Source organism: Falco cherrug, chromosome 1, assembly GCF_023634085.1.
Source record: "Falco cherrug isolate bFalChe1 chromosome 1, bFalChe1.pri, whole genome shotgun sequence".
NCBI lineage: Eukaryota > Metazoa > Chordata > Aves > Falconiformes > Falconidae > Falco > Falco cherrug.
The window spans coordinates 95,697,850-95,723,297 of record NC_073697.1 but is presented as its reverse complement, the minus strand read 5'-3'; the positions used below and the strand labels follow the sequence as shown (position 1 = coordinate 95,723,297).

At 59.2% G+C, this 25,448-nt stretch overlaps 3 protein-coding genes across 11 annotated transcripts in view; 2 read left to right on the top strand and 1 right to left on the bottom strand.

The window, feature by feature from the left end:
- Positions 1–667: 667 nt before the first annotated feature.
- On the top strand, positions 668–10,705 carry LOC129734956 (coiled-coil domain-containing protein 63-like). Of its 4 annotated transcripts, none has more exons than XM_055700369.1 (12): positions 668–1,187; positions 4,278–4,367; positions 4,787–4,950; positions 5,093–5,282; positions 6,414–6,533; positions 7,016–7,197; positions 7,750–7,931; positions 8,447–8,667; positions 9,123–9,197; positions 9,600–9,792; positions 10,168–10,365; positions 10,548–10,705. In XM_055700369.1, exons 2-12 carry the CDS (start codon positions 4,356–4,358, stop codon positions 10,661–10,663), a joined length of 1,653 nt encoding a protein of 550 aa, XP_055556344.1. In that variant the 5' UTR covers positions 668–1,187; positions 4,278–4,355; the 3' UTR covers positions 10,664–10,705. The 4 variants fall into 4 exon arrangements, with proteins under 4 accessions (XP_055556344.1, XP_055556351.1, XP_055556346.1 ...); XM_055700371.1 differs by lacking the exon at positions 668–1,187 and adding an exon at positions 2,847–3,266; XM_055700372.1 differs by lacking the exons at positions 668–1,187; positions 4,278–4,367 and adding an exon at positions 4,392–4,408.
- Positions 10,706–10,852: 147 nt separating this feature from the next.
- Positions 10,853–16,029, bottom strand: LOC102046529 (myosin regulatory light chain 2A, cardiac muscle isoform). The gene is given in 8 exon segments (XM_055700381.1): positions 10,853–11,539; positions 11,650–11,698; positions 11,781–11,856; positions 13,065–13,169; positions 14,051–14,126; positions 14,820–14,909; positions 15,921–15,984; positions 15,986–16,029. Coding segments are annotated over 8 exon segments (603 nt in total). The 3' UTR covers positions 10,853–11,440.
- A 9,063-nt stretch (positions 16,030–25,092) lies between these two features.
- The window catches only part of CUX2 (cut like homeobox 2), a 69,011-nt gene continuing 68,655 nt past the window's right edge, over positions 25,093–25,448 (top strand). For 4 of the 6 annotated variants that reach the window (XM_055711161.1, XM_055711128.1, XM_055711157.1 and 1 more), the window contains exon 1: positions 25,093–25,197. In XM_055711161.1, coding sequence (XP_055567136.1) covers positions 25,135–25,197 — 63 coding nt within the window. In that variant the 5' untranslated portion in view covers positions 25,093–25,134. Of the gene's footprint in view, positions 25,198–25,319; positions 25,435–25,448 lie in introns of those variants that run through there. The other 2 variants (XM_055711118.1, XM_055711134.1) reach the window with 2 other exon arrangements.

Below are 25,448 nucleotides of genomic sequence, written 5' to 3'. Positions count from 1 at the left end.
GAGCTGGCCACGGGCTCACTCTGCGAGCTGGCCACAAGCTCACCTTCCGAGCCGGGCCACCGGGCTCACCCTGCGAGCTGGCCACCAGGCTCACCCTGCGAGCTGGCCACCAGGCTCACCCTGCGAGCCGGCCACCAGGCTCACCTGCGAGCCGGCCACCAGGCTCACCTGCGAGCCGGCCACCAGGCTCACCTTCGAGCCGGCCACAGGGCTCACCTTCGAGCCGGCCACCGGGCTCACCTTCGAGCCGGCCACCGGGCTCACCTTCGAGCCGGCCACCGGGCTCACCCTGCGAGCTGGCCACCAGGCTCACCCTGCGAGCTGGCCACGGGCACCCAGCAGCGGGCACCCTGCGAGCTGGGCCACAGGTCAACCAGGCCAAGGGCTCGCAGGGAGCAGGAAGGGGCCGCCACTGCCTTCCCAGGTCCCACCACTCACCCCGCAGGCCATGGCTCCTCAGGCTGCAGCACCCGTGAGGCAGATGGCGGCCACAGGTGTGATTTTGGTGCTGTTGGCCCTATTCTAGGGCTGGGGAAGCGGTGGATCCCCAGAGAGGGAGCGCACCCCTCACGCCCGTGGCCTCCTGCCAAGCTGCCGTCGGCCTCCGTGCGGGTGCCCGGAGGAGGCTGTACTGACAGAAGGCCGACCCCAGCCGCCGCCCCCCGCCGTCAGCAGACGCCAAACGCCCTTCTGGCCCTGCTCACGGTCGCGCTTCGCCAGGCCGGGCCGAACCCTGTGACCGCCCCGGTACCGTGTGGCGGCAGTGCCGCACTATTTCACCTCCCGTGAGCGGAAGGATTCCGCGAGAGCAGCACGTCTGCGAGTCGCTTCCCGCCCCGCGCTTCCCGCCCGGCCTGTAAAGGGTTCCCGGTGAGCCGCCCCCCCCTCACAGTATCCGTGCGCCGGCCGAGCTCGCTGAGGAGACGGCGGCCATTTTGTTCAGGGCTGGGTCTCTGCCGAGAGCAGCGGTCGAGCGGGGGAGCCGAGGGGGAAGAGCGAGAGGGAAGAGGGAGAGCGGGGAGGAGAGGAGGAAGGGGAGAAACGAGCCAGAACAAGGGGAGACGTGCCGGCCAAGCAGCGAGCGGAGGGAGGGGGAGCCTCGGGGAGGGGTCCGCCCTGCTGCTGAGAGGCGATGGCGGATATAGACAAGCTCAACATCGACAGCATCATCCAACGGCTGCTGGAGGGTGAGGGTCGGGGACGGCACGGGGCGGGGGGCCATGGTGGGAGGGGGGCGGGGGGCGGCCGAGCCGGTGCCCGGGAGCCCGCCGGTGCGGCGCCTCGGGGTCCCGCCTCAGCCGCCGCCGCGGGTGATGCACGGCGTCCTGCCTGCCCGGTGAGGTCGGGGGAGCAAAATGGAGGGGCGCCGAGGCGCTTTGTCTCGCCGGGGCTCGCCTCCGCCGCCGCCCCGGGCGGCTGTGCCTGTCAGTCCGAACTTTTCCTTCAGCCCTTGTGTTTCCGAGCTGTTTGTGCCCTCCGGTCCCCTCTGTGCGCCCGGTGCAGTGTTTGGACCAGCCGCCTGCCCTCCTCCTCCCCTGCAGCTCTAAGGAGGTGCTTCATTTAGGAGTGTTTACGTAGGGCACTGTTTAAAAAAAACCTGGAGTTTTCTCTTAGCTTCCGCACATGTACGAGGGCTCTGTGCTTGGCTGAGTAGTCGTGGGGCTCTGGAAATAAGACCTAGCGTGTTTAAAGGGTCTGTTGAGGCAGCTTTTCAGAAAGTCGGGAGGAGACTTGAGGATATCGTGGGTTTAGCTTTGATTAGCTGCTTGCATTAATGCTACCATAGGACTTTGGCTCATCGTTCGTATCATATGGTGACTTTTTAGGTGTGAGTAGAGGGTCGGGTTTCGGCCTTTCAGACGGTCTGTGGAAGAGCTTATTTTCTTGTGTTGTCAGTGCTTTGGGTTGAAAAGAGGTGCTTGAGAGTTTATAAATCAAAGGAAAACCTAGAAGTTGCAGGGGCTACCTTCAGCATCATCCCTTCAGTTGCACGGGTCAGCACCGGACTAGGATTTTGGACTAATCTTTCTTAGGGCAAAAGGCAGAGAAGTAGCCAATGGCACAATTTCCAGACTGCCAGCAGGCACTGTTTTTGGTGGCTGTTAACACCTCCTCACCCTGGGGAGTGGTGGCAGCATGGAGCTGGGTTCTCCAGACACCGAAGAACGCCGTGGACTTTGCTCTATAGTGGATCAGAGAAGGAACACAAAAAGGACAGGCACCGTGGACTGTATTTTGAGGCTGGACTAGTCCAAGTGAAGGGAGAGCAGGCTTTTGAGTCACCCAGTGGTATTGTTTCTGGAAAAATAATGTCCGCCCCTGCATCTCTACCTTTATTCTGAACTGGAGCTTGGGCCCTATTTCTGCTGAGGGTGAAGAGAAGCAAAGCGGAGAGAAGGGATCTGCAGTATGAGGCAGTCAGGGCCACCGAGACAGAGTGACAACCTCATCCCTGGAGAGGTGGTGGTTATTATCCCACGGAGCTGTTGATCATGCAGGAATGGGATGAAAATCCCTGGGAGCTTCCCCCAGCCCCGCTGGGAGCCTCAGGCTTCAGTGCCTTCCCAGCATCGCTCTGCCCTCGGATGTGATTTTTCTTACCTAGTGCCACATTCTGCTTTCTGCCATGAAAATCATTTCCAAGTAAATGCATCCTCAGAGCCTGTCCGTCTGGCTGTGAATTAGCCTGGAACTGGATGGCTGGCTTGTTAGCTCATCAGAGTCTCCGGGATAACGGCAAAGAGCAACCTCAGGAGCGATGTGCTGGCTGGGGATTTTGCTCATCGCCTTGAACTGGCCACACGCTGCAACCTGGGCCGCAGATGCCCTTTGCTCACCTTCAGCACCTCCTCTGTTCCGCTTCATCCCAGAGCTGAGTAAGCAACACCAGGTCTACAAAACACAGCCCTGCTGCAGCCTCCAGCGCTGTCTCGTGCTTCTGCCCTCCAGGGATCTCTGGGTTTGCCGAGTCCCTGGGAAGGAGCTGGCCACGCACTCCAGCTTATGAGGAAGGGATTATCACAGCTCTTGTGACTCAGCCCGTGGCTCCCGTGTGCTTCCCTGCACGGAAGGGAGAGAAGCAGGCAGGAATCCTCAGTTTGTCCCCTCTACCGGGCTGCCTGAAGAGTCTCTGTCCCCAGGGACATTCCCCAGGCCGGCAGTACCAACCATTGGTGCTGTCCCGACGGCAGGCATCTTGAGGGTGTCTGGATGCTGAGGGCAATGGCAGTGATGTGGTGATTGCAGCCTCTCCACAAGGAAGACAGGTAGGAAGGCCAGGGAGCCGGCTGTGGGGCCGGCAAGGAAGGGAAAGCAGCTCTGTGGCCCCAAAGTGCTGCTGGGGATGGTGAAGCCCTGGGTGCTGCTTTCCAGTTGGAGCAAAAGGCTTCCAAGTCCCAAATTACGGGCTGATTCAAACACCGCAAAGGGAAGCAAGAACGGGTAAAATGTGGGTTTCTGCTTGCTGTGGACATGCAGCCAGGGAGATGCTGGAGCACATGCTTCAGGGCTGGCTGTGGGACACGGAAACCACTTGGGTCTGTTTCGCGTGGGCTCCCAGCGCTGCCCATGGGGTGGGTGGGGGTGCCCCGGCCGCCCCCTTGGTGACAGTCACAATGGAGACCCCATCCATGCTGCGGTGGGACCTGGCAACGGGGCCAGTGCCTGTTCCACAGAGCCTGGGGCAGGGAGCAGGGCTGGCTCCCTGCCAGGCTCTCCTCTCTCCTGCACTTCCCGTGGGAGGCAGGGGGCTGCTCTTTGGGAATATCTGACTGCCACCGTGGTCCCATCCCCTGGCTGGAGAGGAACCGCAGCACCCTGCGGTGGGGTGAGCAGCGCTGGGGGCAAGAGGGGAGCCCGGGGGGCTGCAGCAGGGCTGGGGGGGACCAGCGGTGGGGGTGAGGGCTGCGTGGTCAGCCCCAGCGCCTTCCCTGCCTGCGGCGGGACAGGGGCTGAATCCAGGCGATATCCCCCACTTACGCTCCCCGGGGGCTCTGCCCGCCGGCATGGGGGGCCTTGGCCTCGCCGGGATTTCTGTGGAAACCCAGGTACTGGACAGGGTGGAACAGCTCAAACCATCTGTTCTTCCCCTACTTATAAACTCAACAGGAGGAGTGTGTTTTGCGATGACATCACTACGGATGCTCTCCTTTTATTCATCGCGCAGCCGTCTGTGATGGTTTCCTCATGTGCCAAACACGCGAGCGGGTGCTGAGGGGCGGGCAGGGGGACACAAACACCCCCTTAACCAGCGTTTCATTTCTCCCCTTGGGAAGCAGGTCTGTCCCCGCAGAGGCTCCATCATCCCCTTCCCGAGGCGTCTGCAGAGCAACCAGCAGAGTTAGCTGGAAGAAACGATGGACTCCAAGGTATAAAGTGAAGCACAAACCCAAGGTGAACTTCTCTGCAGGTGCAGGTCTGCCACGGGGACCTCCCCTGCAGAAATAAACGTGGCGGTGCGGTCAGCCGGGCAGGCGGTGGGGAGCCAGGCTTGCTTTGGCCAGCAGTGTTGGGTGGTGGGGGGACTAATTCTGCAGCCCTCCTGTGCTGGGCACGAAGCTGTGAGGCGGCTCGGCAGCTCTCATGGAGTTGGTTTGGATGACTCAGTGTTTTGGGTGGTCAGGCATATTGTGACGTCATGAATACTGGGTGGCAGCGAAGAGCTGAAGGTGGTGACAAACGGCTGGAGGTGGTGGTGCCATCCACCCGCTCCCCAGTGTCCAGCTCTGCTGTCTACCGCTGCTGGTCGTGTTTGCTCAAGTGACCAAGCTCTCCCTCCCTGTGGCAGTGGGGAGAGCCCTCTCTGGAGCAGAAGGTTTTGGACGTGCCCGCGATGGAGAAAAAAAAGGTGTCTGAAGCCGAGTTCAGGAGACTGCAGAGAGAGTTTCAGAGAGCAGCGGAGAAGAAGAAATCTTACGGTGCCAACGTGAGGCAGCAAATGCAGGCTCAGGAGTGAGTGCAGCTTTGTGTTTGGAAAGTTCCTCCATGCCGAGATCTGGGGACCCCGGTGCTGAAGTGAGGAGGGGTGAGGACTTGCTCCGGTATTGCAGGTGGGATGTGCTAAAGGTCATTTGTTGTCGTTGTGTTTTTACAGAAAAGAAATAGCGTCGCTGACTCAAGAACGCAAAGTGGTGTTATTAACGCCGAGCCAGATCCCATCCCCAAGAAATAGGATGCGGGATGAGAGGAATTGTACGGGGCTCCAAGGCCTTTTGCAGACCAAATATCAGTGTGATTCCCTGATTAAAGACAGAAAAGCCCTGTTAGCGGAGCTGGACAAGGAGGTAAGAGCATCTGGAGCGTTCCCTGGCTGAGCACGGTAGAGCAGTGCAGAGTCACAGAGTCAACCCTATGTAAAACGCACTTGGTTCAGGCTTTGGAATATAATGCTGCCTCCTGGCAAAAACCACAAGACAATGCCAAGCGGGCAGAGCCAGGCTCCCATTCAAGTCAGCACTGGCTGGAAACGTAAGGTCTGACTCTCAACCACCTTCTTGTCCCACGGGTCTCTGCAGCTGCTCTTTGACGGCACGCGCCTGCCTGGGGTCACACAACATCCCTCTGCTTGTCCCTTGAGGGTTTTTTTTTTCCTCATGTAAAAAAAAAAAAGACAAAACTGGAACAGTCAGTTGTGCTGCCTGAGACATGGGAAATAGAGGAGCAGCAACATCTAAGGGATGTCCCATCACTTCTCCTGAGGACAGTCTGGTTGGGTTTGGTCAGTGGTGGGGTGGCATGCCCAGGGCAACCCAGGGCTACAGAAGTGACAGGTCCCTGCAGCTTTCTGCTCTGGACAAGCCACCCATGACGGAAGCCAGGGAACATGCTCAGGTGGTTTGCAGGTGCTAGATGTGCTGTAGAGTTTTCCGCAACAGGGTTAGCTTTCAATCAGGGATCTCTTGGCTGAGTCATACCTCTCCCACCTGCCCCCGGCTTCGTTGTTCTCCAACTACTTCGCTCTTCTCATGGATTTATTTCCTCTGGCAGCTGCCCACTTCTGACAAAAGTTTTCCTCCACTCATTCCCAGGGAGTGCTGCGCAGACCCCTGTCTGGCCAGCACTCTACCCCTACCAAAAAGCCACCCTCCTTGCCTCTTCTGCTCGGCACAGAGTGCTGCTGTGCCGCCTTCAGCACCTGCTGAATTTCCCTCCAGAGGCAGCTGCGTTTCCTTTGCCACACGAAAATAAACCCATTCCTAGTTACAGCGTATGTTTCTTGAGTGTGCAGGGTGGGATCCCTTGGGATTAAAGCTGCCGCTGTAACTGTGAGCTCCTTAATGACATGGTTGCTGTAGTTCAGGTCAACAGGGTATTTTCTTTGGCTAAGTGTCCTGCCAAGAGTCCGGAACGTAGGGGTGGAGATTATACTGACTTTTTTTTCCCCTCTCTTTCTTTTTTCTAACCTGTACGTGCAGATACTAGAGCTGGAAAAAAAGATGGCGAGGCAAAACCGGGCGGCAGTGAAGGCGAAGCAAGCAAACAGTAGCAAACAGCTGCAAAAGCAGATTGAGACACTGGAGCTGCATCTAAACAACGTAAGCAAACATTTTGCAGACCTCCGGAGACCATGTGTGGGGCCACGCTGGGGCCTGTGTGCAACCCCCTTTTTGGCCAGGACCAAGTGTAATGCTGCAGATGCATTTGGTTGAGACAAACTGCATAAAGGAGGAGCTGGCTCGTTCCTCTGGCCTGCTTGCTCCCAGAGTATCTCAAAGGCTCTTTCAAGCTTGGTGAGCCAAATGCAGCACTTGGGCCATGCCAAGAAGCCTGAGGGTCTGCACCTGTTTAGTGATAAACCTGAGCTGCCTGCAGACACCTTGCCTTGGACACCACCAGCTCCTGGTCTGTGCCATGATCAGCCTAGCCTGCTGTTACCTCCCCTGTCTTGGGGAGGGGGATAGTACAGGAGCAACTTCAGAGAAGAGATTTGTCCCAGCTGTGGTCAAGGTCTTTCAGAAGAAACCTGACGCCCCCAAGTCCCGCACCAGCTTCAAACCTTTTGCTTGCCTCTCCCCAGGTCACCGTCCATTTCCATACCATCCTGTCCAGAAACAAAGAGCTCCGAGAAGAGATTGAAAAGCTGCAAATCCAGAAAGCTCTTTTGGGCAAGCTCTCCTTGAAGCTCCATAAGAAGCTGGCTCAGCAGAGGAGAAGGATGAACACTGCCGCTGAGCAGTGCACACAAGGCTACAAGCAGCGGTACGTGGCCTTGTGAACCCTCTGTGGCAAACTTGGCGCTGGTGGGCAATGCCAGCGACGGGTGTCGATGTAAAGAGAGGCCATCTGCAACTTCAGAGAGAGGATGCACCCGCTGTTGTCTAGAGCTGGGTGCTAAGGCTTTGGTGCTTGGTCAGTGCAGGGAGACCGGTACCCACAGGGGGGTTTACTCCGCCTATGCCAGATGTTTCTCAGGATGTGGTGAACTGCCCTACGGAGCAGCCTCTTTCCCCCCAAGTCCCATCTCAGCCTGCATGGGAGGGTGCAGCAGACCTGGAGCAGAGACCAGCCAGCTCCAGGCAAAGTGAGCTTGGCTGCCACAGCTGGGTGCTGTGTCCGAGTACAAACCCCCAGCCAGAGCTGTGTTAGCTGCTGCTGGCCTCGGGCTAACGCAGCTGCATCTGCATGGGAGCCGGCCAGCGTGCACAGCATCACGGGGGTTTTGCTCGGCCAGGCACAGAGATGCATGGGAATGGGCAGGACTACAAATCCTTATACCTTCCCGTGGTGTAACCTGCTGCTCTCTGTGCTCAGGATGGGGGCTCTGGCAAGGATTGCAGCCTTGAACAAAAGACACATAGAAGACACAGTCCAGCGCAATGTTGAGCTGCAGGAGCAGAAGCGTGCCCTAGAAAAGGAGAACAAACTGAAAAACTTCATGCTGACCAAGTGCAGAGATCGCTCGGAATTGGAGGAAGTGGCCAAAAAGAGAAAAGGTACCAGATGAGAGAGAATACCTGCAACTGGTAGCACAAGCCAGGAGTTGGCAGAGTTGCCCAAGGGGGTTGCGTATAGAAGCTTATGGCTCTGCACCCCAAAGGCGGGACCTCTCCCCATAGCTCTGCACCCCAAAGGCGGGACCTGTCCCCTGCCTGCAGGCTCCTTCACCCAGCCTTCAGCCTACAAGTGGAAAGGATGAAGAGTGATAACCAAGTGAAAGCACCCAGCATCATGTGTCTTGGGGTGCCCTTGGGGCAGAGGGAGGGGTGGGGAGGCAGGGAGCTGCCCCTATGGCTCCTTTTGTCCTCTTGGGGAAGGATCCCACCGTGTTTGCCCCGTTCCCATGAGGACAGGGAGCTCCCTGCTTAGTTTTGGGTGAAATAAAGACACTCTCTGCCCCTCTGGCCCCAGGCCCCACGCCAAACCTCAGGGCACCTGCAGGGAAAGGCTCTGCAAAGGGAGCCCTGCAGGGACACGCACAGCCAGGCCTCTTTTTCCATCTCTCCCTCAGCCCTGAAGGCAGCCCAGTGGGCCAAGCAGAGCCAAATGGAGAGCTTCGAGAGCCAGGAGGTGGCTTACAGGCGCCTGCTGGAGCTGGCAGAGGACGGGAACTTTGACCGCCTGGTGGATAACTTGATCGAAAAGGAGGGGAAGAACTTTGCCTCCTTCATCTACATCACTGAGCTGAAGAACGAGATGGAGAAGATGAAGCAGAGGATCAAGGATGTCCAGGTCTCTTCCAAGCTCTTCATGTCTGCCCTTTCTCAGCTGGTGCTTTGGGGCTGGCGTGGGTTTTTTTCCTCTCCCATGTGTCCGGCCTCGCTGCTCACAGCGGAGCCCAGCTCACAGCCTGCCACACGGGTGGGATTAGGGGAATGCAAAGCGGTAGCCCAAAATAGAACTCCCACAGACAGAAGGCTGTGTTCTCAGAGCTGAAAGTGTCTCAGTGCTGCCACCGTGTACCCAGCAGTATGCAGGAGGGCCAAGAGCTGCCTCGGCCTTGAGTGGGGCTGGCTGGAGTGAGAAGGGGGGTCATGACTTGTCCTCCTGCCCTGGGGACAGTGGTCCCCAGAGGGGTCAAGTGGGATGTCCCTGCTCCCAGGGTGGAGGGATGGTCCCCAGCCTCTCTTGGGCACATCTGGTGAGCATTCAGCCAGTATGCCCTCCATGTGCTTGTGTTTACACAGGACGAAATTACGACCCTTATGATGGACCGGGAGGACGCAGAGACGGGCAACTTCCATGTCCTGCAGGAGCTGGAGGTATGGCAGCCGGGATTTCCCTCTGCCAGGGCAGCAGAAGCCTGTGTGTCCCGGCATGTGTCCTAGCGAGTGTGGTCCCGTCAACACCGCTCTGGGCAACGGCTGGAGAGGCATGGGCAGAAAAGGGCCCTGCATTGGCTTTGGCAGCCCTGTCTCCCAGTGCATGAGGAGAGGGTGACTGCAGGGCTTCTGCCAGCCCTGGTTCTCTGGCACCTGGGGCCTGGGCTGTGGCATGGGGAGCTTGGGATCCCCTTCACAGAGCCTTTCCCCTGCAGGGATGGGAGCATCCCACAGCCCCTCCTGGGCCGCCTCCAGTGTCCGGACTGGACTTGGCCAGGACTTGGGGGTGGGGGGGCGCGAGCAGGGGGCTGTTGTGACACCTGGCAAAACCTTTGCGGATAGGAAAAACTAGCGGAAACCACGAGGGAAGCCAACTGGTGCGAAGAGAGATGCAAAGAGAGCAGCAGAGTCCTGGGCCAGATCAAATGTGGCGTGGAGGCCCTTTTGGAAGTAATCGGTGGCGATGCTACGAAGACAACGGAGCAGCTTGGAGAAAATGGGCAGATCACGGATGGGAATCTGACGCGGATTTTAGGTGGGTCAGGGCTGCCCGCCTTCGCTTGCCACATGGCCCAGACCTTGTCTGTCCACCCCCTGCTTGCCCCGTGTTTAGATTGAGCTGGTTTCCTGCCCCCACCCCGTCATGCACGGGTGTCCCTAATGGGAATTTGCGATGCCAAATCCCCAGGAAATTCAGGAGCCAACCGGGACGTAGAACCACCCCGGTGGACCCCCCAGGCCCCCATGTTGGCTCTGGGTGTGGGACCCAGCCTTGACCCCTCGCCCCTGGGGAGCCTGACGGCACTGCCTGGGGGGAATCCATGGGTCCTGTGCCCAGCAGACCGCCGGGGCGGCGTTTGGGCAGGGCCCGGTGGAGGGGCCCTGTGGGACAGCATTCCCTCCCACCCAGGTCTCGTGGAGAAGGAGACCAACGAGCTCCTGCTGATGGAGAGCGTCCTGCGCTACACGCGGGCTGAGGGCTCGCAGCCGGCCCAGCCCTTCGCCAGCCCGCTCCTGGGCACCACCAGCCTCCCGTGGGTGATGGATCGGGCCCGGCTCTGCCCGCCGCCCCCCGCCCTGGACAGCACCCCCGCCGACATCGCCGCCTGTGAGTGAGGTGGGAGGGAGGGGCTACGGCCAGGCAGACAGCCAATCCACAACCCCCTCATGGCCGCCTGGCCAATCCCCCGCTGCCACCTCTCCTCCCCAGCCAATCCCCACCGGCCTGTCCCACCCCACCACATCTATAAGGCCTGTGCCGGCAGACACGGGTGTCCTTTTCTTGGGCAGGGGAGGTGCCGCTGGGCCACGGGCAGCTGCACCAGCTGGTCCTCCAGAGCTGCGAGAAGGAGCTGGGCCACGCTGCCGCTGCCGCCAAGAAGGGGAGCAAGAGCCTCAAGGAGTGAGAGCCCGGCACGGAGGGATGAAATAAACAGTTCCGCTCCTCAGCTGCCCCTCTGCTTCTGCGCCCTGGACATCCTTCCATCTCCCAACACCTTCTGCGGGCTTCAAAAGCTTGCCGGCTGATATTTCGGCACGGCTTGGCCCACTGCTGACAGCAGCCATGGCCGGGGGTGGGAACAGCTGCTCTCCGGCGGGGGGGCCGTTGCCGTTGCTCAACGCCACGCGCTTCCCGCAGCTGGGCATCGCGGGAGTGGTGCACCGGGGACATGGTGACCACAGTCCCTGCCCTGCACCATGCCTGCCCGAGGGGCTTGGTGAGGCCACGGGGGGATGCAGAGCGGGCTCGCGGGACTTTGCCTGCTAAGCTGGGAGAAGCCGGCAGCTCTCTGCTGCCTGAAGGAAAGCTGAGCTCAGCGCTGGTCCTGGGCTGGTGGGCGAAACAGCCTGTTTGGCGTGCACTGAGCTGTGGAGCTGGGCCACGCTGGGAACCGAGGAGGCAAGGGGAGGGGAGGGCACGCGAGGGTGATGTGCACGGGCCGGGAGGCTGGGGCAGGGGGTTCTGGGAGGGCGCGGGGGCTCCCGCCGGGCACAGCCACACTGCGCAGACACACCATGCCAGCCCAAGCACCGCTCACGCCAGCGGCTGGGTTTCCTCTTGCCAAGGGCAGTTTACTGTGGATGCCATTGACGCGTTCCCCAAGGGTAGAGGTAAAGGGACCCCCCGCCCCCCGTGCACCCCAGACAGAGGTGATCCTGCCAGCCCCAGCACCGAGCGTGGGCTAGTCCTTCTCTTCACCGTGCGTAATGATGTGGACAAGGTTTTTATAGTCCAGGTTGCCAGAAATGTCCGGAGGGAATGCTGCGAACATCTGATCGACCTGCCGGGAAACAAACGGGTTGAAAAGGCAGCGCAGAAGGGCTTTGTGGCTGGGGGTCTGTCGGGGAGGAGGGCACAGGAGGCTGGCGGAGGGTGGGAAGGAGCTTGTACCTCTTCCTGGGAAAACCTCTCGCCCTGCGTCATCAGCATTTCTTTGATGCTGCAAACAAGAGCACGGTGAGCACCAGGGAGGCCTCGGTGAGGACACCCCCCTGCCCCCCGTCGAGGCACCCCTTACTCACTAGGCAGATTTCAGGCCTTTCCCCTCTGGATCGAACACCTTGAATGCATTCAGGATTGTCTCCTCCGGGTCAGCACCTGCGGGTGACATGGCCACAGCCGTTGGAGGTGGCGGTGGAGGAAGCCAGCTGCAGCCTCCTGCTTCTCCCAGCCTTTGGGGAGAAGGTGAGGGCCAGGCTGGGAAGTGGGGGGCCCACAGGAATGCTGACCCTGCAGCTGGGACCTCGACCGTGGGTGGTGGCATGTAGAGGAGCAGACATAGGGCCATGGTGTGCCCACAGAGCAGGCGGTGTCACCACCGCCCTGGCGTCCGGCAGCTATCTAATCTTTTGGGTGTATTTATAGAGCTCCAGGCACAGACTCGTGGGGCCTCGTAGCCTTCTGCAGATCTGCCGGGGGGCTGCGTGCCTTGGCTTGTGTAAGTGATACAGGGTGCAGCTGGATGGGCCCCTTGGGTCAAACCCATGCTGTAGGTAGGGCCCTTGCCAGGGTGGCACTTGGTGGCACCGTTGCTGTCAGCAGGCTCAGAGGCACTGCAAGATCTCCTGGCCCCTTTTTTCTGGAGGGACAGCAGCAGCACAGCCTGTTGTTTTTTTTAAACGGCTGTGGAAACTGAGGCATGGGGACCTGCTCCTCCCCCGCAAGCGGCTGGGGAGACATGGGATGAGATCCAGCTCTCTGCATGGGCAGCCCCAGCCCTGCCTTTGGGACTGTTGGTATGGCAGGTTGGCACGAGTTTTGGGGTGCAGGGACCTGCCTGGGGACAGCTGCTCAGGGTACATGGCGCTGAGTTTGTCCTAGCTGTGGTGCCTTGGGATGGGGAGGCGGGGGGAGTGCCCAAGTCCAGGATTTGGAGGACAAAGACTGGAGCTCTTGGGGAGAGGGGTTCTTGCTGGTTATAGTCCCAACAAAGCCTCTCTCTCTGGGGGGGGTCCCTGTGTTGCAACTGGGAGAAGGTGGCACTAAAGGGTGTGGGAGGGGTGGGTGAGGGAGATCATTTCACAGGTATCCCCGGGTTGTCCCTAGGTGTCACCTCTTGGCCGTGGCGTGGGAGGCATCTTTGCTCTGACCCACTCCCCAAGCTCTGCACACCGCAGCATGGCAGTCGGTGCCACCTGCCTTTCCTTGAGCAGCTCCCATCTGAGGCCTCCAAGGAGTCTCTGATGGGTCTCGCCTGGAATGGTGATGGAGATCCTGGGAGCTGGGTGGCCTCCCCACGTGGGACGGGATATTAGTGATGGTGTGGGTGCCCACCAACCCCGCCAGCTTCCCGGGTGCCCCCTCACCTTTCAGTTTCTCTCCAAACATGGTGAGGAACACAGTGAAGTTGATGGGGCCGGGTGCCTCCTTGATCATCTCATCGATCTCCTCGTTTTTCACATTCAGGCGTCCTAGGGGAGAGCAGCGTTGGGCGACTTGTGTGTCCACGTCCTGCTGCAAATTCATGCAGACCTCTGCGCTCCGCTCTACATACTGGGGGCTAGAAGACACAGCACAGGAGCCTTCCCCTGGAGGATTTTGCCCCCAGCCGAGGGAAGCGGCACAGCCCTGGGGAGCCACCTTTGATAAGGAATGGCAGTAGCAGAAGCGATGATGGGAGAATCAACGTGCTGGCTGAGGGTGGGTGGGCTGGACATGTCCAGCTCTGGTTTCTCGGGCTGCAGGATCACAGCAAAGAAGGCTGCAAAGGACTGAGCTGTGCCGCTTCCCTCCTGCACAGCCCCATGGATCAGCCTCCTTCAGCCCTCCTCAGAAGCTGTTTTGGGTCAAACCCACCAGCACTGTGGTTCCCCCTGGCCCCCAGTGCCAGAAACGAACAGGACTGAATGCCTGCGTCCTCTTCCCTGAGCTTGGGGTGTCTTTGGGACTCCCCAGCCCCATCGCTGCTTCGTGCTGACCTCCACGACGGGAGAGCCAAGGTTGCAACTTCAGAGCTTCCTACAAACCCTGTCAATCCCTGTAACGCCCGTACACCCAGGGATGCTGTGGGACGGGCACAGCCAGGCAGGGAGCATTTGGCTGTGTGACCCAGGAGCTGGCTCTCTCTGGTACCTACGGGATAAACCACCCGCTGCTGCAGGAGCTGCTCCGAGTCACCCGGCGTGGGATCTCACTCCCTAACAGAACTGGGTTTGGATCAGGCAGTTTCCAGCAAAACAGGAGATCCAGTTAACTGCCGGGGCTTGGCTAAAGGGGGGCTCACAGCTGGTTTCTCACTTAGTAAGTCTAACGTTGTTGAAGCTCCTGGGGAAGGTCCTAAAAGGGGGCTCACCGAGTGCAGCAAACGTGTCTCTCAGATCTGCCTTGTCGATGAAGCCATCCCGGTTCTGATCCATGATGGTGAACGCCTGAAGCACAGGAGGAGGTCGGGGAGAACAGGAAGAGGGAGAGTGTCAGCCATTGAAAGGCTTTAATACCCTCCTCCTCCTCCCTTTGACTTGGGTGGGACAAGGGCAGTTTGAGCCCTCCCAGGATGGGGCTCTGGGGGTCCTCACCCAGTGGGGGAGCAACAACCACCACCCTAATCCAGCAGCAATCCTGGCCCCTGCACCCTCGGGTGATGTGGGGTGATGGCTTCCTATGGCAGCCCAAATCAATGCCATACAGACCCTCTCCTTGGCCAAAGCCCTCTTCATCCCAGGGATGAGACCAACTGGGGAGGACATCTTGAGCCATCAGCCTCCCCAGCTGGGGCTGGTTATCCCAGTGACTGGAATTTACACAGGACTGTGTGCCAGCTGAAGTAAGCATGAAGTGATCCTGGCACAGCAGGTGGGAGCTACCTAGAGATGTGCTGCTGCTCTCTTGGGTGCTGCCGGCTCCTCTGCAGGCTGCAGGCTCCTAGGCAGCTTTGAGGCAATGCCGTATTTAATGATGTTGCTGAGCTGTTATCCTCACTTTTGAAATAAAATAACTGAAAACTGGGCATGCTGCCTCTTGTTGCAAACCAGCTGTCACCAGTCTGAAAGTGCCGAGGGAGGAGCTAGCTGAAGGTCATGTCACATCAAGGACCCTCGGTCATTTCTACCGAACCCACCTACCTCTTTAAATTCCTGGATCTGGGCCTGCTCGAACATGGAGAAGACATTGGAATTAGCACCTTCGATCCTCTTCTTGGCTTTCTTGGGTGCCTGCAGGGGTTCAAGTATGTGTCACTAACTCACCAGCTTTTTATGTTGTGGAATAAAAGCATGAAACTACCCCATTCTTAGTCATGAGTCCTTCATGGTAGCTCTGGGCTGGTGCTGCCACTGTGTTCTCTTCCCTGGGTGCTTGGTGGTTCCCCACGCATTGCTCAGCAGCTCTGGGCACATGCAACCCTCTGAGATACTGAGGGGTGTTAAGATTCCTCCTTAAATTATAGTTCTGTCTTTGCATTCCTGATAAACTTGGCCAAATAGGTCCAAGGAATGGTGAATTGAGAAATCGCTTCCCCACCAAAGGTACGGCAGGTAAAAGGATGGGCACCGGGGTGAAATGTCCCTGGGTGGAAACCTGATTTGGGAGCACACTGCTGTGGTTGCATGCAAGGGCTGTAGTTATTAGGTGCTTCCTTACCCTGCTGCACTTCTTACTAAAGACACTGCACTTATCAAGATGTTTGCTTAATAAAAAAATTTGCCTCCTCCTGCACTGATGCTTGAAACGACCAGAAATGGCTCAATGTGTCTTTTAAACAGGAGCAGAGGACTGAGCCACTCACCGTCCCACCCTGCCTGTCATCCCTCATTCCACCCGTGCTCCGGCAGCCTTTCCCTCTAATCGGGGCTGGGGGGAGGGGGGGGGGGCTCTGCCAGGAGGAGGCAGAGCAGGAGGGTTTTAGGAGGGTTTTGGGGGACACAATAGCCTTTCCTCTCGCTGCATGGAGGAATGGGAAACAGAAAGATGGCATTTGGACCCCAAAACGGTCTGCTCCACTTAGAAAGCTCTGCTGGCATGGGAGACACCTCCCTGTTCCCCACGGGATGCTGCCGATTCAGCCAGATGCTCCCCGACTTGCTCACCCCCTTTCCAGGGCAGGAGGGATGCTTGGCCCTCAGATCCCTGTCACCTCCATCGCTCCCTGCCCGTTAAATCTATCCTGGTGAAAAAGCTAATGGATTTTGCCTCTTTGGTTGGAGCTTTGGGCTCTCGGTACTCACCATGGCTTTGCAGAAGCACTGATGTTGCTGCGAGAGGTGTCTCGGAGGCAGTCCTCGCCTCCCCTGGGCTGAATAAATACATTCCACTCTGGGTTAAAAATAACCCCATGCCCACTTTTGGTTGTAATAGGTAAGTTAACCACCCCCAACCCTGTTGTCTCTGATTTTCTCTGTCCTTCTCTCTCTAATCTGGAATAGCAGCTTGTTGTTGTCACCGGCTGACGTGACATGTGAGCCAGAGAGGGTTTCAAGGTTAACGAAGTGCCAGGCGGCCCCGCAGCTCCCACACAGTGCTAGAGATGCTGACCTGCAGCAGGGACTGCACAGGAGCAATCCCACCTGCGTTTGTCAGTCGGGCTGGGGCCGGGCTTTTCCTCTCCACTGGGACATGCAGGGAGGGCTCGGCCCCAGGGGAACCCCCAGCTACAGCCCCGCAAGCCTTGGGACATGGATGTTTTGCCTCGGTCCTGCCAGGCATCTTCGGGCGCCTTCATGCCCCGTCACGGCGTGGGCATGGCAAAGCTGGATGCTGCTGGGCTGCTGGAGGCAGAGGAGGCCCCCTGCCCTGCCCTGCCTGCAATGGGGCCCCATTGCCTATGATGCTCGAGGAGCAGAAGCAGCTGCCTGGCCACCCTTCTCCAGCTAACAGGGGACCATCCTGCTGCAGCACCAGCTCAGATGCAGCACCCCATCCAAGAGCACCAGGATGAGGCCGGAGGCAGATGCTGAGCTCCCACAAAGCCGGACAGGCACGCAGGGCTCCCCTCTCATGTGTCACCCCCACAGAGGCACCTGTCACCCAGTTAAGCCAAACACTTGCTAGCTCTGGTCACAGCGAGACATACACAATTAACTCTCCCCATCCCAGTGTGGGGCCACATCCTGCAGCACTGGGGGGCGGTGGCAGCTCACCACCCCAGGCATGGCACAGCTGCCCCGGCCAGAGGCTGCATTTCTGCAGCAGGAGCCACCAAACTGCTGGCAGGCAGCATCAATCCTGCCAGACCTCTGCCAGCCTCTGCTGCCCTCGTGGAGCAGGACCACTAGCCATTGGGACCGGGCACTTTTCCAGTTCTTTGTCTTCCATCTTTTTAGCCTGTTAATTTTATCTCCCCTCCCTCTTGCCTTGCCCTGGGAGCTTGAGCATACCGGGGTGGGAATGGTGCTGGCAGCCCAAGGATGCCTGGCAGCTGCCTCCACAGCCTCCCCCAAGCTCTGCGGTGCCTGGCATGGCCCTGACCCACAGGTGGAGTGTGGGGGGCTGCCGGCCTCACTGCCCATACCGCTGCCTGGCCTCATCCCCTCCACATGTCAAGGAGGCTGGTGGGCCAGCGGGGTGTTGGGGGGGGCTGGGACAGGGCTGGGAACAAAAGGGGACCGTGAAACCAGATCCTTGGAGCTCTGGGTTCTGCCTAGACGCTGCCCTTGTTCTCCCAGAGGACACAAATACTGTGTTTAATCCCTGGAACTCACTGCTCGGTCAACACCTTGATGGCCGGCTGCTGCGGCCGAGCCAGCGAGGACGGCATTACGGGGAGGGTTGAAGTAGGCAGCAGGGAAATGTGTAGGGAAAAGTGCCCGGAGATGAGAAAGGAATGACTTTCCTGACAGAGGAATGACTGCCTCGTCTGGATGGAGTTGCAGCTGAGGGAAGGGATTTCAGGATGGGGCTTGGGATCTGTCTGAGCAAAAGGGCAGGCAAGAGCCAAGGGGGCAGAGCCAGGGTGAGGACCAGCCCCAGCCCTGTGGGCACAGCCGGGGATGAGGGGGATCAATCTCGGCATGGATGCTCCCTCCTCCTGCCAAGTTCAACTGGATTCATCGGCCAGCCGAGCCCAATTACCTTAATTTGTGGCATTAAGGAAAAATCCATAAGCATCAGGGAAGTGATGTGTAGCGGTTTAATGGGACCGGTCGGCCGTGGAGCCACCAGCGCTGCCTGGGCACTGCCTGTCCCTGGCTCCGTGTCCATGCCGGGACATGGCTGGCAGGGCAGGAGGCAGCCCCAGAGCTATGGAGGTTTCCCAGAATATTTTTTTTTTTGTGGAGGAAGCACAATTTCTGCCTGCCCAGCCTGGAAGGGGTCACACCTTGGCCTCTCCCCGGTGTTGCCCAGGTTGTGGTTAGGGATGAGATGGTGGCTGGGGGCTTCAAGGGGTGGCTGTGCCGAGCATGGCACAGAAATCCTGGCTGGGGATGGGATGCAGATGGCTGCCTGTGCTTCTGCCATAATTTGTAAGACGGTGCATCTGCTCCGCTGCTCACTTCTCGCTGTCAGACGTAATCCTCTGTGCTGCACGGGCCAGATCCTGCTCCCCCAATGAGGATCCTGGTCCAGCCTGGGGATGGAGGTGGCTCCAGGCACATCTTTTCCTTCTCCTGCTGTGGATGTTGGAGGACTTACTGGCATCCAGGGAAAGCCAAGTGCTTTAAATATGTATATGTGTACCTATATACCTATAGAGCTCTGTAGTGAACAAAAGAGCTGCTGGGAATGGCTGCAGCCCATGGATGGATGTCAGGGAATAACACACATATCTGTGCCATGGCAAAATCAAGCATCGTCCCTTCTTATCTGCAAAAGAGCCTGTGTTTTACATGAAAAAGCCTTTCTAATTAATAGGACAGCCCCTCTTGAGCTTGATAAAAAATGGAGTCAAAAGGATTTGATTAACCCCCGCTCTTTTCAAGGCACGTGCTCTGCCTGAGCGAGACGCATGCCTGTGCCCGAGCCAAGTCCTGCCCGTGGCTGATAAAGGGCTCCCTTCGTCCCAGGGAGCCAAGCAGCATTGTGCCCATGGGTCACCCCATGCCTACACATCGACGGAGCCGATTTGGGGGTGCCTGGGTCCCAGGGCTGGCCAAGCACAGCCGTACCGGCGTGCCTGGATGCTCCAGAGCCAACCTGCACAGCCACTCGTTCCATGCCGTTGTGGTTGCCTTATGCATATCTTTTGCTCCAACCAATATTTTTTAATGCGATCAGATACATTTGACTAAACTAATACATATGTATACACGCCAGTACATTCCCATTCAAACCAATGTAAATTGCCTTTGACCAATACATTTTCCTGAGAAATCAATGCATTTTAACACTGGATAATATTTATGAAATTGAATTTTTTATTGAAGCTAATGCAATTCTATTTTATGCATTTTTATTAAACTAATGCATTTTAAATTAAACTGTTGTATATTAACTACAATGGCTGTTGGTACTTACAGTAAAATAATATATGTTTGCTGAGATCAATACATATTCCAAACCTAGGAATTTCCAGTTAACAAGGCTATATCAAATATAACAAATGCATGTAGCTACTTAATTTGATGCTTATATACACTGGCTGGTATATTTGTTTATTGGTAATGATTATTTTTAAAGGGAGAAAGCTTATTAAAGATAGAAAAATGGATTCCTATGCAATGCAGAGCTGCTGCTTGAAGCTGATGCCGGTGGCCACCCTGTCCCTGGAGTTCACGCCAAGGGGGCTTGTAGGGTTGGCCCATGTGTCCCAGTGCTGGCTGGTGGCCGGAGGCCATCTCCTCTGCCACAGACGGCTTCTGTGCCCTCAGCCACGTCCCTGCACCTCAGGCTGCCATTGCAGGGGGGCTTGGGGGCATCCTTCCCTTTCCTTGCACTCCCTCCCTGCATCCCCCTTCTGCTGGCAGCATCTTTGGGAGCTCTGGGAGGGTTTTATCCATCTCTCCTTCGTGTTCAGAAGGTTTGCATGTTTAACAGCTTGTTCCAAACAGACTTAATTTAGCATCTTTGCCTGATTGAGCTCCATTTTCACTCGGACTGCGGCAATAACCAGGAGGATCTGCCCAGCTCAGGGGTCTGGGGAAGAGCTGCCACCCACAAAACCAGGGGCTGGCTGGGCCGGGGACAAGGCAGGTCACGGGGACGAGGATGGAGAATACCCCCATCCCTGGGCTGTGGCCTGTCCCAGGGATGTGCCCCGTGCTGGGCGCGGGATGTGGCCCCAGGACGATGCAGCTGTGCTGGCCTCCCGAGCCAGAAATAGCAGCGTTATCTGCCATGCGCACCGTAGTCGAGATAATGTGGGCAAAGCAGTCAAAAAGGCAAATTAATTAAAGCGCATGTGCTAATTGTAGGGGGCATGTGCCTGAAAATAAGTAGCCGCGGCAGAAGCGTGGCCGGTGGGGGGACCCAGGCACCCGGGGGCACCGAGGGCTGAGGCCAGGCACAGCTCAGTGCACGCGCTGCGGGAGCTGCGGTGGGCACCGAGGGGAGGCGGAGGGGCGCTGTGCCCCCCGAGGCGGCTCAGCCTGCGCTCCTGTGCCCCCCTGCGCCCCCCTGTCCCTTAGTGTCCCGCTCGGGTGCCGCCCCAGCCCCCGCAGTGCCCCCCGTGCGCCCCCGCCCCGGCCCGCTGGGACGCGCTGCAGCGCGGCGGCCGCCGCCAGGTGGCGCCATTGTAGCGGGCGCGGTGCGGGCGCTGCCTGGTCCCCGGCGGGGCAGGGAGAGGGGAAGGGTCGGGGGAGATGGGAGGGCAGGGAGAGGGGAGGGGGCAGGGGGAGATGGGAGGGCAGGGAGAGGGAGGGGGCAGGGGGAGATGGGGGGCAGGGAGAGGGAGGGTGCAGGGGGAGATGGGAGGGCAGGGAGAGGGGAGGGTGCAGGGGGAGTGAGGGGAGGGCAGGGAGAGGGGAGGGGGCAGGGGGAGATGGGGGAGCAGGGAGAGGGGAGGGGGCAAAGGGGAGATGGGATGGCAGGGGGAGGGGAGGGGGCAGGGGAGATGGGAGGGCAGGGAGAGGGGAGGGGGCAGGGGGAGATGGGAGGGCAGGGAGAGGGGAGGGGGCAAAGGGGAGATGGGAGGGCAGAGGGAGGGGAGGGGGCAGGGGAGATGGGAGGGCAGGGAGAGGGGAGGGGGCAGGGCGAAAGAGGGAAGGGCAGGGAGAGGGAGGGGGCAGGGGGTGATGGGGGAGCAGGGAGAGGGGAGGGGGCAGGGGGAGAGAGGGCAGGGCAGGGAGAGGGGAAATGAGAAGGCAGGGAGAGGGGAGAGGAGAAGGCGTCGACGGGAGAAGGCAGGGAGAGGGGTGAGGGCAGGAAGAAATTTGGGGAGAGGGGAGAAGGCATGGAGAGGGGCAGGGAGAAAGGGGCAGGGGGAGAGGGCAGTGTGGGGGGCGAGGGCAGGGAGAGGGGCAGGGGAAGAGGGATGAGGGGAGAGGGCAGGGAATGGGAGGGACAGAAGGGAAAGGAGCAGAAGGGGGAGGTGCAGGGAGGAGCGAGACAGGGAGAAGGGTAGGAGGGAGAGGGCAGGCTGCCATGAAGTTACAGCAGCCGCGGTGATGGGCTGCCGTGCTGTGCAACACTTCAAACCATTTGGGAGAGCACGGCACAGAGGCTGGAACAGCTGGTGCCCCGCTACGGAGCATGGCTCCTGCCTCCCTGGGCCAGGCAGAGCCGGGCATCGCTGGCATCGCTGGGCTGACCCTGGCCTCTCGGCTGCAGGAGGCAGAGACCCTGCTGCAGGGGGCACGGGGTAGGCAGGGGAGCCCCTGCCAGGGTCTCCCAGACCCCAGGACCCAGCTCCGCTTGGTGACAGCTGACAGGGCTGTGCTGCTTCATGGGATGGGAACAGGGCTCCGGCAGTGGCCCTCTGGGTCCCCATGAGGGTCTTTCTGCTCTGTGCCCCGGGCTGAAGCTGGGCTCCAGCTCCTGGCCAGCCCCAGGACCTGATGGCGCTGCTGTCCCTTGGTGTGGCGCCTGCCATCCCCCTGCCCATCCTTGGGATAAGGCTCACCTTCACCGTCACCGCTGGCCCGTCACCGCTGGCCTGCGCCAGCATCACCCCTCAGCCACCTACCGGGGCCAGATCACCGCACAAAGGACCTACCATGTGGATCGCAGATGTCAGGAAGGAGAGAATAAATTAATGCCTGAAATGGGAGTATGCTGAAATCCTTTTCTTTTCTTTTTTTTTTAAAGTACACAGAAAAGCCCCTTCCATATTTTAATGAAAAGCCTTTCAGAAGAGGAGGCAAGAGGCTGCCATTTACAACGGGCTATTGTCAGGCGCACAAAGCAAACCCTTCTGGAGACAAACTGATTTATTAACCCGCACCTCGCAGCCCTCCCCCGGGCGGGCGAGCCCTTAGGGGCGGTGGGCGGTGGGGCCGGGCTCCCCCTGCTCCCCCGGGGTTCCCCGGGGTCCAGAGGGACGCTGCCCAAGGGGACACGGGGACACAGGGGGAGCAGGGATGGAGGGTGCTGCCCTGCACCTCTCCATCCCTCTGTGTGGCACAGGGCACAGCCCCTCTCCTCTTCCTTACGGCTCCCATCGATTTAATAGTCATTTGGCCAAACAGAAACATTCCTCCAAAGCCCACAATTTAATTTGCTCACCAAAGATGCCGTTAGTTCTATTTCTGATTTACGAGCCGGCTCCCCTGTTCCCTCAGCAGCAGAGTGGGGCAGTGATGTATGGGCATAAGATCAGCTTTGTGGGTGCGGGGAGAAGGTCCCCTTGGTGCGACCTGTCTCTGATGGTGCCCAACAGCAGATACCTGGAACATCTTGGTCATGAACAGATTGAGCCATCCCCAAGGGGAGGACACCTTGACACCTTGGCATCAAACAGCAGAAACCAACTCTCACCTCAGCTAAGAGCATCCATCCCACCTGGGTTTATTGACCCACCTGTAACCACCCACCACCACCACCACCACCACCAGCAGCACCACCAGCACCACCCCCCAACCCCAACCCCAAGCCCAAGCCCAAGACCAAGACCAAGACCAAGACCAAGACCAAGCCCCACCCCCCCACCCCCCCACCCCGCCCTGTGCAGGGCCCTGAGAGAGGGATGGAGGGATGGAAATGAATTCCCCTGGAGGGATCCCCGCCTTGCACAGCTGGTGCTCTCACTGCTGGCTAATTGCAGCCTCATTAAGCCAAAGGTGAGACACTTGCCTGGCACCACCAGCAGACCCAACCTCATTACAAATCTCAGTGCCTTCCAGGGGGCTCAGGTTTTCTGGTTTTTGTGGTTGTGGGGGCTGAGAGAGGATCTATTTATTTCCAGAGCAAAGCTGGGTGCTTGACTTGGGTGCACTCCAGCAGGGACAGTGCAGAGGCTGGTGATGGTTGGGGTCTTGGTGCATCCATGGAGTTTGCTGTTGATGCCAGTGGTGCTGAGGTTTCAGCTGAGTGTTTGCAACTGCATTGGGCTTCACCAGTTCCAGGCGGGCCGGGTGCTTTTGTTGCTGCACTGTGAGCAGGACCTGCCGCGGGAGCCCACTTCTCCAGCCAGCTCTGGAGGTGGGGAAGGAGCTGGAGCGGGGGTCTTGGGAGCGTCCAGGCTCTCTCTAACACAAGCCGTCTTGGCTCTTGCAAATCCTTTCTTTGAACTTTGATTTTCTGTTCACTCGTTCTTCTGCCTGAGGCGTTTTGCAATTGTGGGATTGTGAGCAGCTCTGAGTTTCTCTGACTGGAAGAGATGAGAAAGAAGAGATCATTTCCTAGCCGCTTGTGCTACAGCGTGGTACCAAGGTCACTTTGGGTGTCTGCCTTACCCTTTTGGACAGTTTTCCTGGTGCCGGTGAGCTTCAGATGGCGAGAAGGGAAGGAGCAGACCTGTCGGAAGCACCCGCAGAGCCGGGTGCGGTTTGAAGGCTACTCCTCTTCTTCAGTATCTTCTGAACTCCAGCTATACTTTTTATTGGAATTCCAAGGGTTCTGCAAAATGCAAGTAACGTCAGCAGGATGATACCTGAGCTGCCAGGTGGGGCCAAGCCCCGGGATGGGGGGGATGCTGTTCTCTCCCCAGCCATGTGCAGGGAGAGGCTCCAGTGCCACAAGAGCCACGGCAGTGAGAGGAGCCAAGAGCTTTGGGGCTGGGATGGTGGAAGACCCCGAGTGACAGCTGCAGGAGTGCTTGTCCTGGCTTTGCTGGCATCCATGTGCACGGGTAGTGGAGGCTGCCGGGATGGCTGACCATCTTCCTCCAGCCCCTCCAACTCCTCCACTGGGATCTCTGCCGTGGCAAGCGGTGACGGGTAAGATGGGAGGAGCAGCACGCTGGTGAGCCAGGGGGCTACTGCGTGCTGCCCTCAGCCTCCCCGCAGCTTCAGAGGCAAAGCAGTGCCCGGGGCTGGTGAGCCTGGGCCAACGCTGCAAGGCTGCATCCCCCTCCATGGGGGGGGTGGGGGGTGGGCAGCTTGCCCCACGCTGGGCCTTGGGGACCAGAGAAGGGCTGTGGGTTTGTGTCACCACCTGGCAGGAGCCCTGGGCTCTTCCATGCGCAGAGGCGTGCACGTGTCTGCACAACAGCTTGGGGTGTTACCTGCTCCTTAGCAGGAATATTAAAACGCTGCACTTGCTTGGTCTGCAAATACCCGCTGCAAAACGTACCCGAAGGGGCAGCTCAGCCCTTCTCCGCTGAAAAGCGAGTCACGGCCGGTGATGCTGGGGTCCCTCTGGTGCAAGCACGGCGGGAGGTGGGTGGGGTGGGGTGGCTGCTTGCCCCTGGGCAAAGGGAATTAACACTCAAAGCTCAATTAACATTGCATAGTTGGTTTGACAGGCTGTGGGGCAGAGGTGGGAAGTTATTCGGGTTGTTTTGGGGTAGGAAAGCCACGGGGGTATTTCTTGGCCAGGTTTTGGTAGTGCCCAGGCGCTGCTGGCTGCTCTCCGATGAAGTTGGTCAAATTCTTCCGTGCCCAGGCACGTTAATTTAAAACAGAGCCCGAACGTGGCCTGGACGTTGGGATTTTTCCTGGAGCGCGTTTGCTGGAGCAACTCCCACCAGGGTCAAAGGTGCTGGATGTGTCAGGTTAAGGGAGGGCAAGAGAAAAACCCAGCCCCCGCTGAAAAAGTTTGACGGGTGGCTGCTGGGTGGCCGTTTCCCACCTTCCTGCGGCACTGGGTGTCACGGAGCCAATTGCGGCTGGGAAAGACCTTGGAGACCCTCAAGCCCAACCGCTGAGCCGGGTTCTTAAAGCGCTGCTTTAAGAAAATACTGATTTATTGGGGGGGGGGGGGGGGGGGGGATCGTTGCGCCGAGGTGCTGCGCCCCTTCCCCGGCGAGGTCCGGCGGGATCCCGGAGCCGGGGGGGGGAGTGTTCCGGTGCCGGGGAGGGGGGCGGCCCGTCCCTCCCCGCGGGGCGCGGCGGCGGGCGCTGCGCTGCGCTGTGCTGCGCTCCCCTCCGCGCCGCTCCGCGCCCCTCCGCGCCGCCGGGCTCCCCCAAGATGGCCGCCGACGTGGGATCGATGTTTCGGTACCGGACGCGGTTTGATGTCCGCCGGCTCCAGGTTGGTGGCGGCGGCGGCGGCCGCGGGGCTGGCGGCGGGGGGGGGATCCGGGCGGCCGCCCCCATCCCTCCCGCCCCCCCCCCGCCCGCTCCCGCCCTCCCTCCGCCCGCCCTTCCCCATCGATAGGTATCAGAAATTGATCCCCGCCGCCGCCGCTCTTTGTTCGGCGCCGCCCGGGAGCATGGAGCAGCGCTAGCGGCGATGGAGCCGCCCGGCCCCCGCCCCGCCGCCCCCGAGGTGACAGCGGGGCC

What these genes read in the sequence shown, in the direction of transcription:
- LOC129734956 (XM_055700369.1), top strand. An exon ending in AGTGGCCAAAAAGAGAAAAG is followed by an intron (nt 7,932 to 8,446) that starts GTACCAGATGAG and finishes TCTCTCCCTCAG; the next exon opens with CCCTGAAGGCAGCCCAGTGG. An exon ending in AGAGGATCAAGGATGTCCAG is followed by an intron (nt 8,668 to 9,122) that starts GTCTCTTCCAAG and finishes GTGTTTACACAG; the next exon opens with GACGAAATTACGACCCTTAT.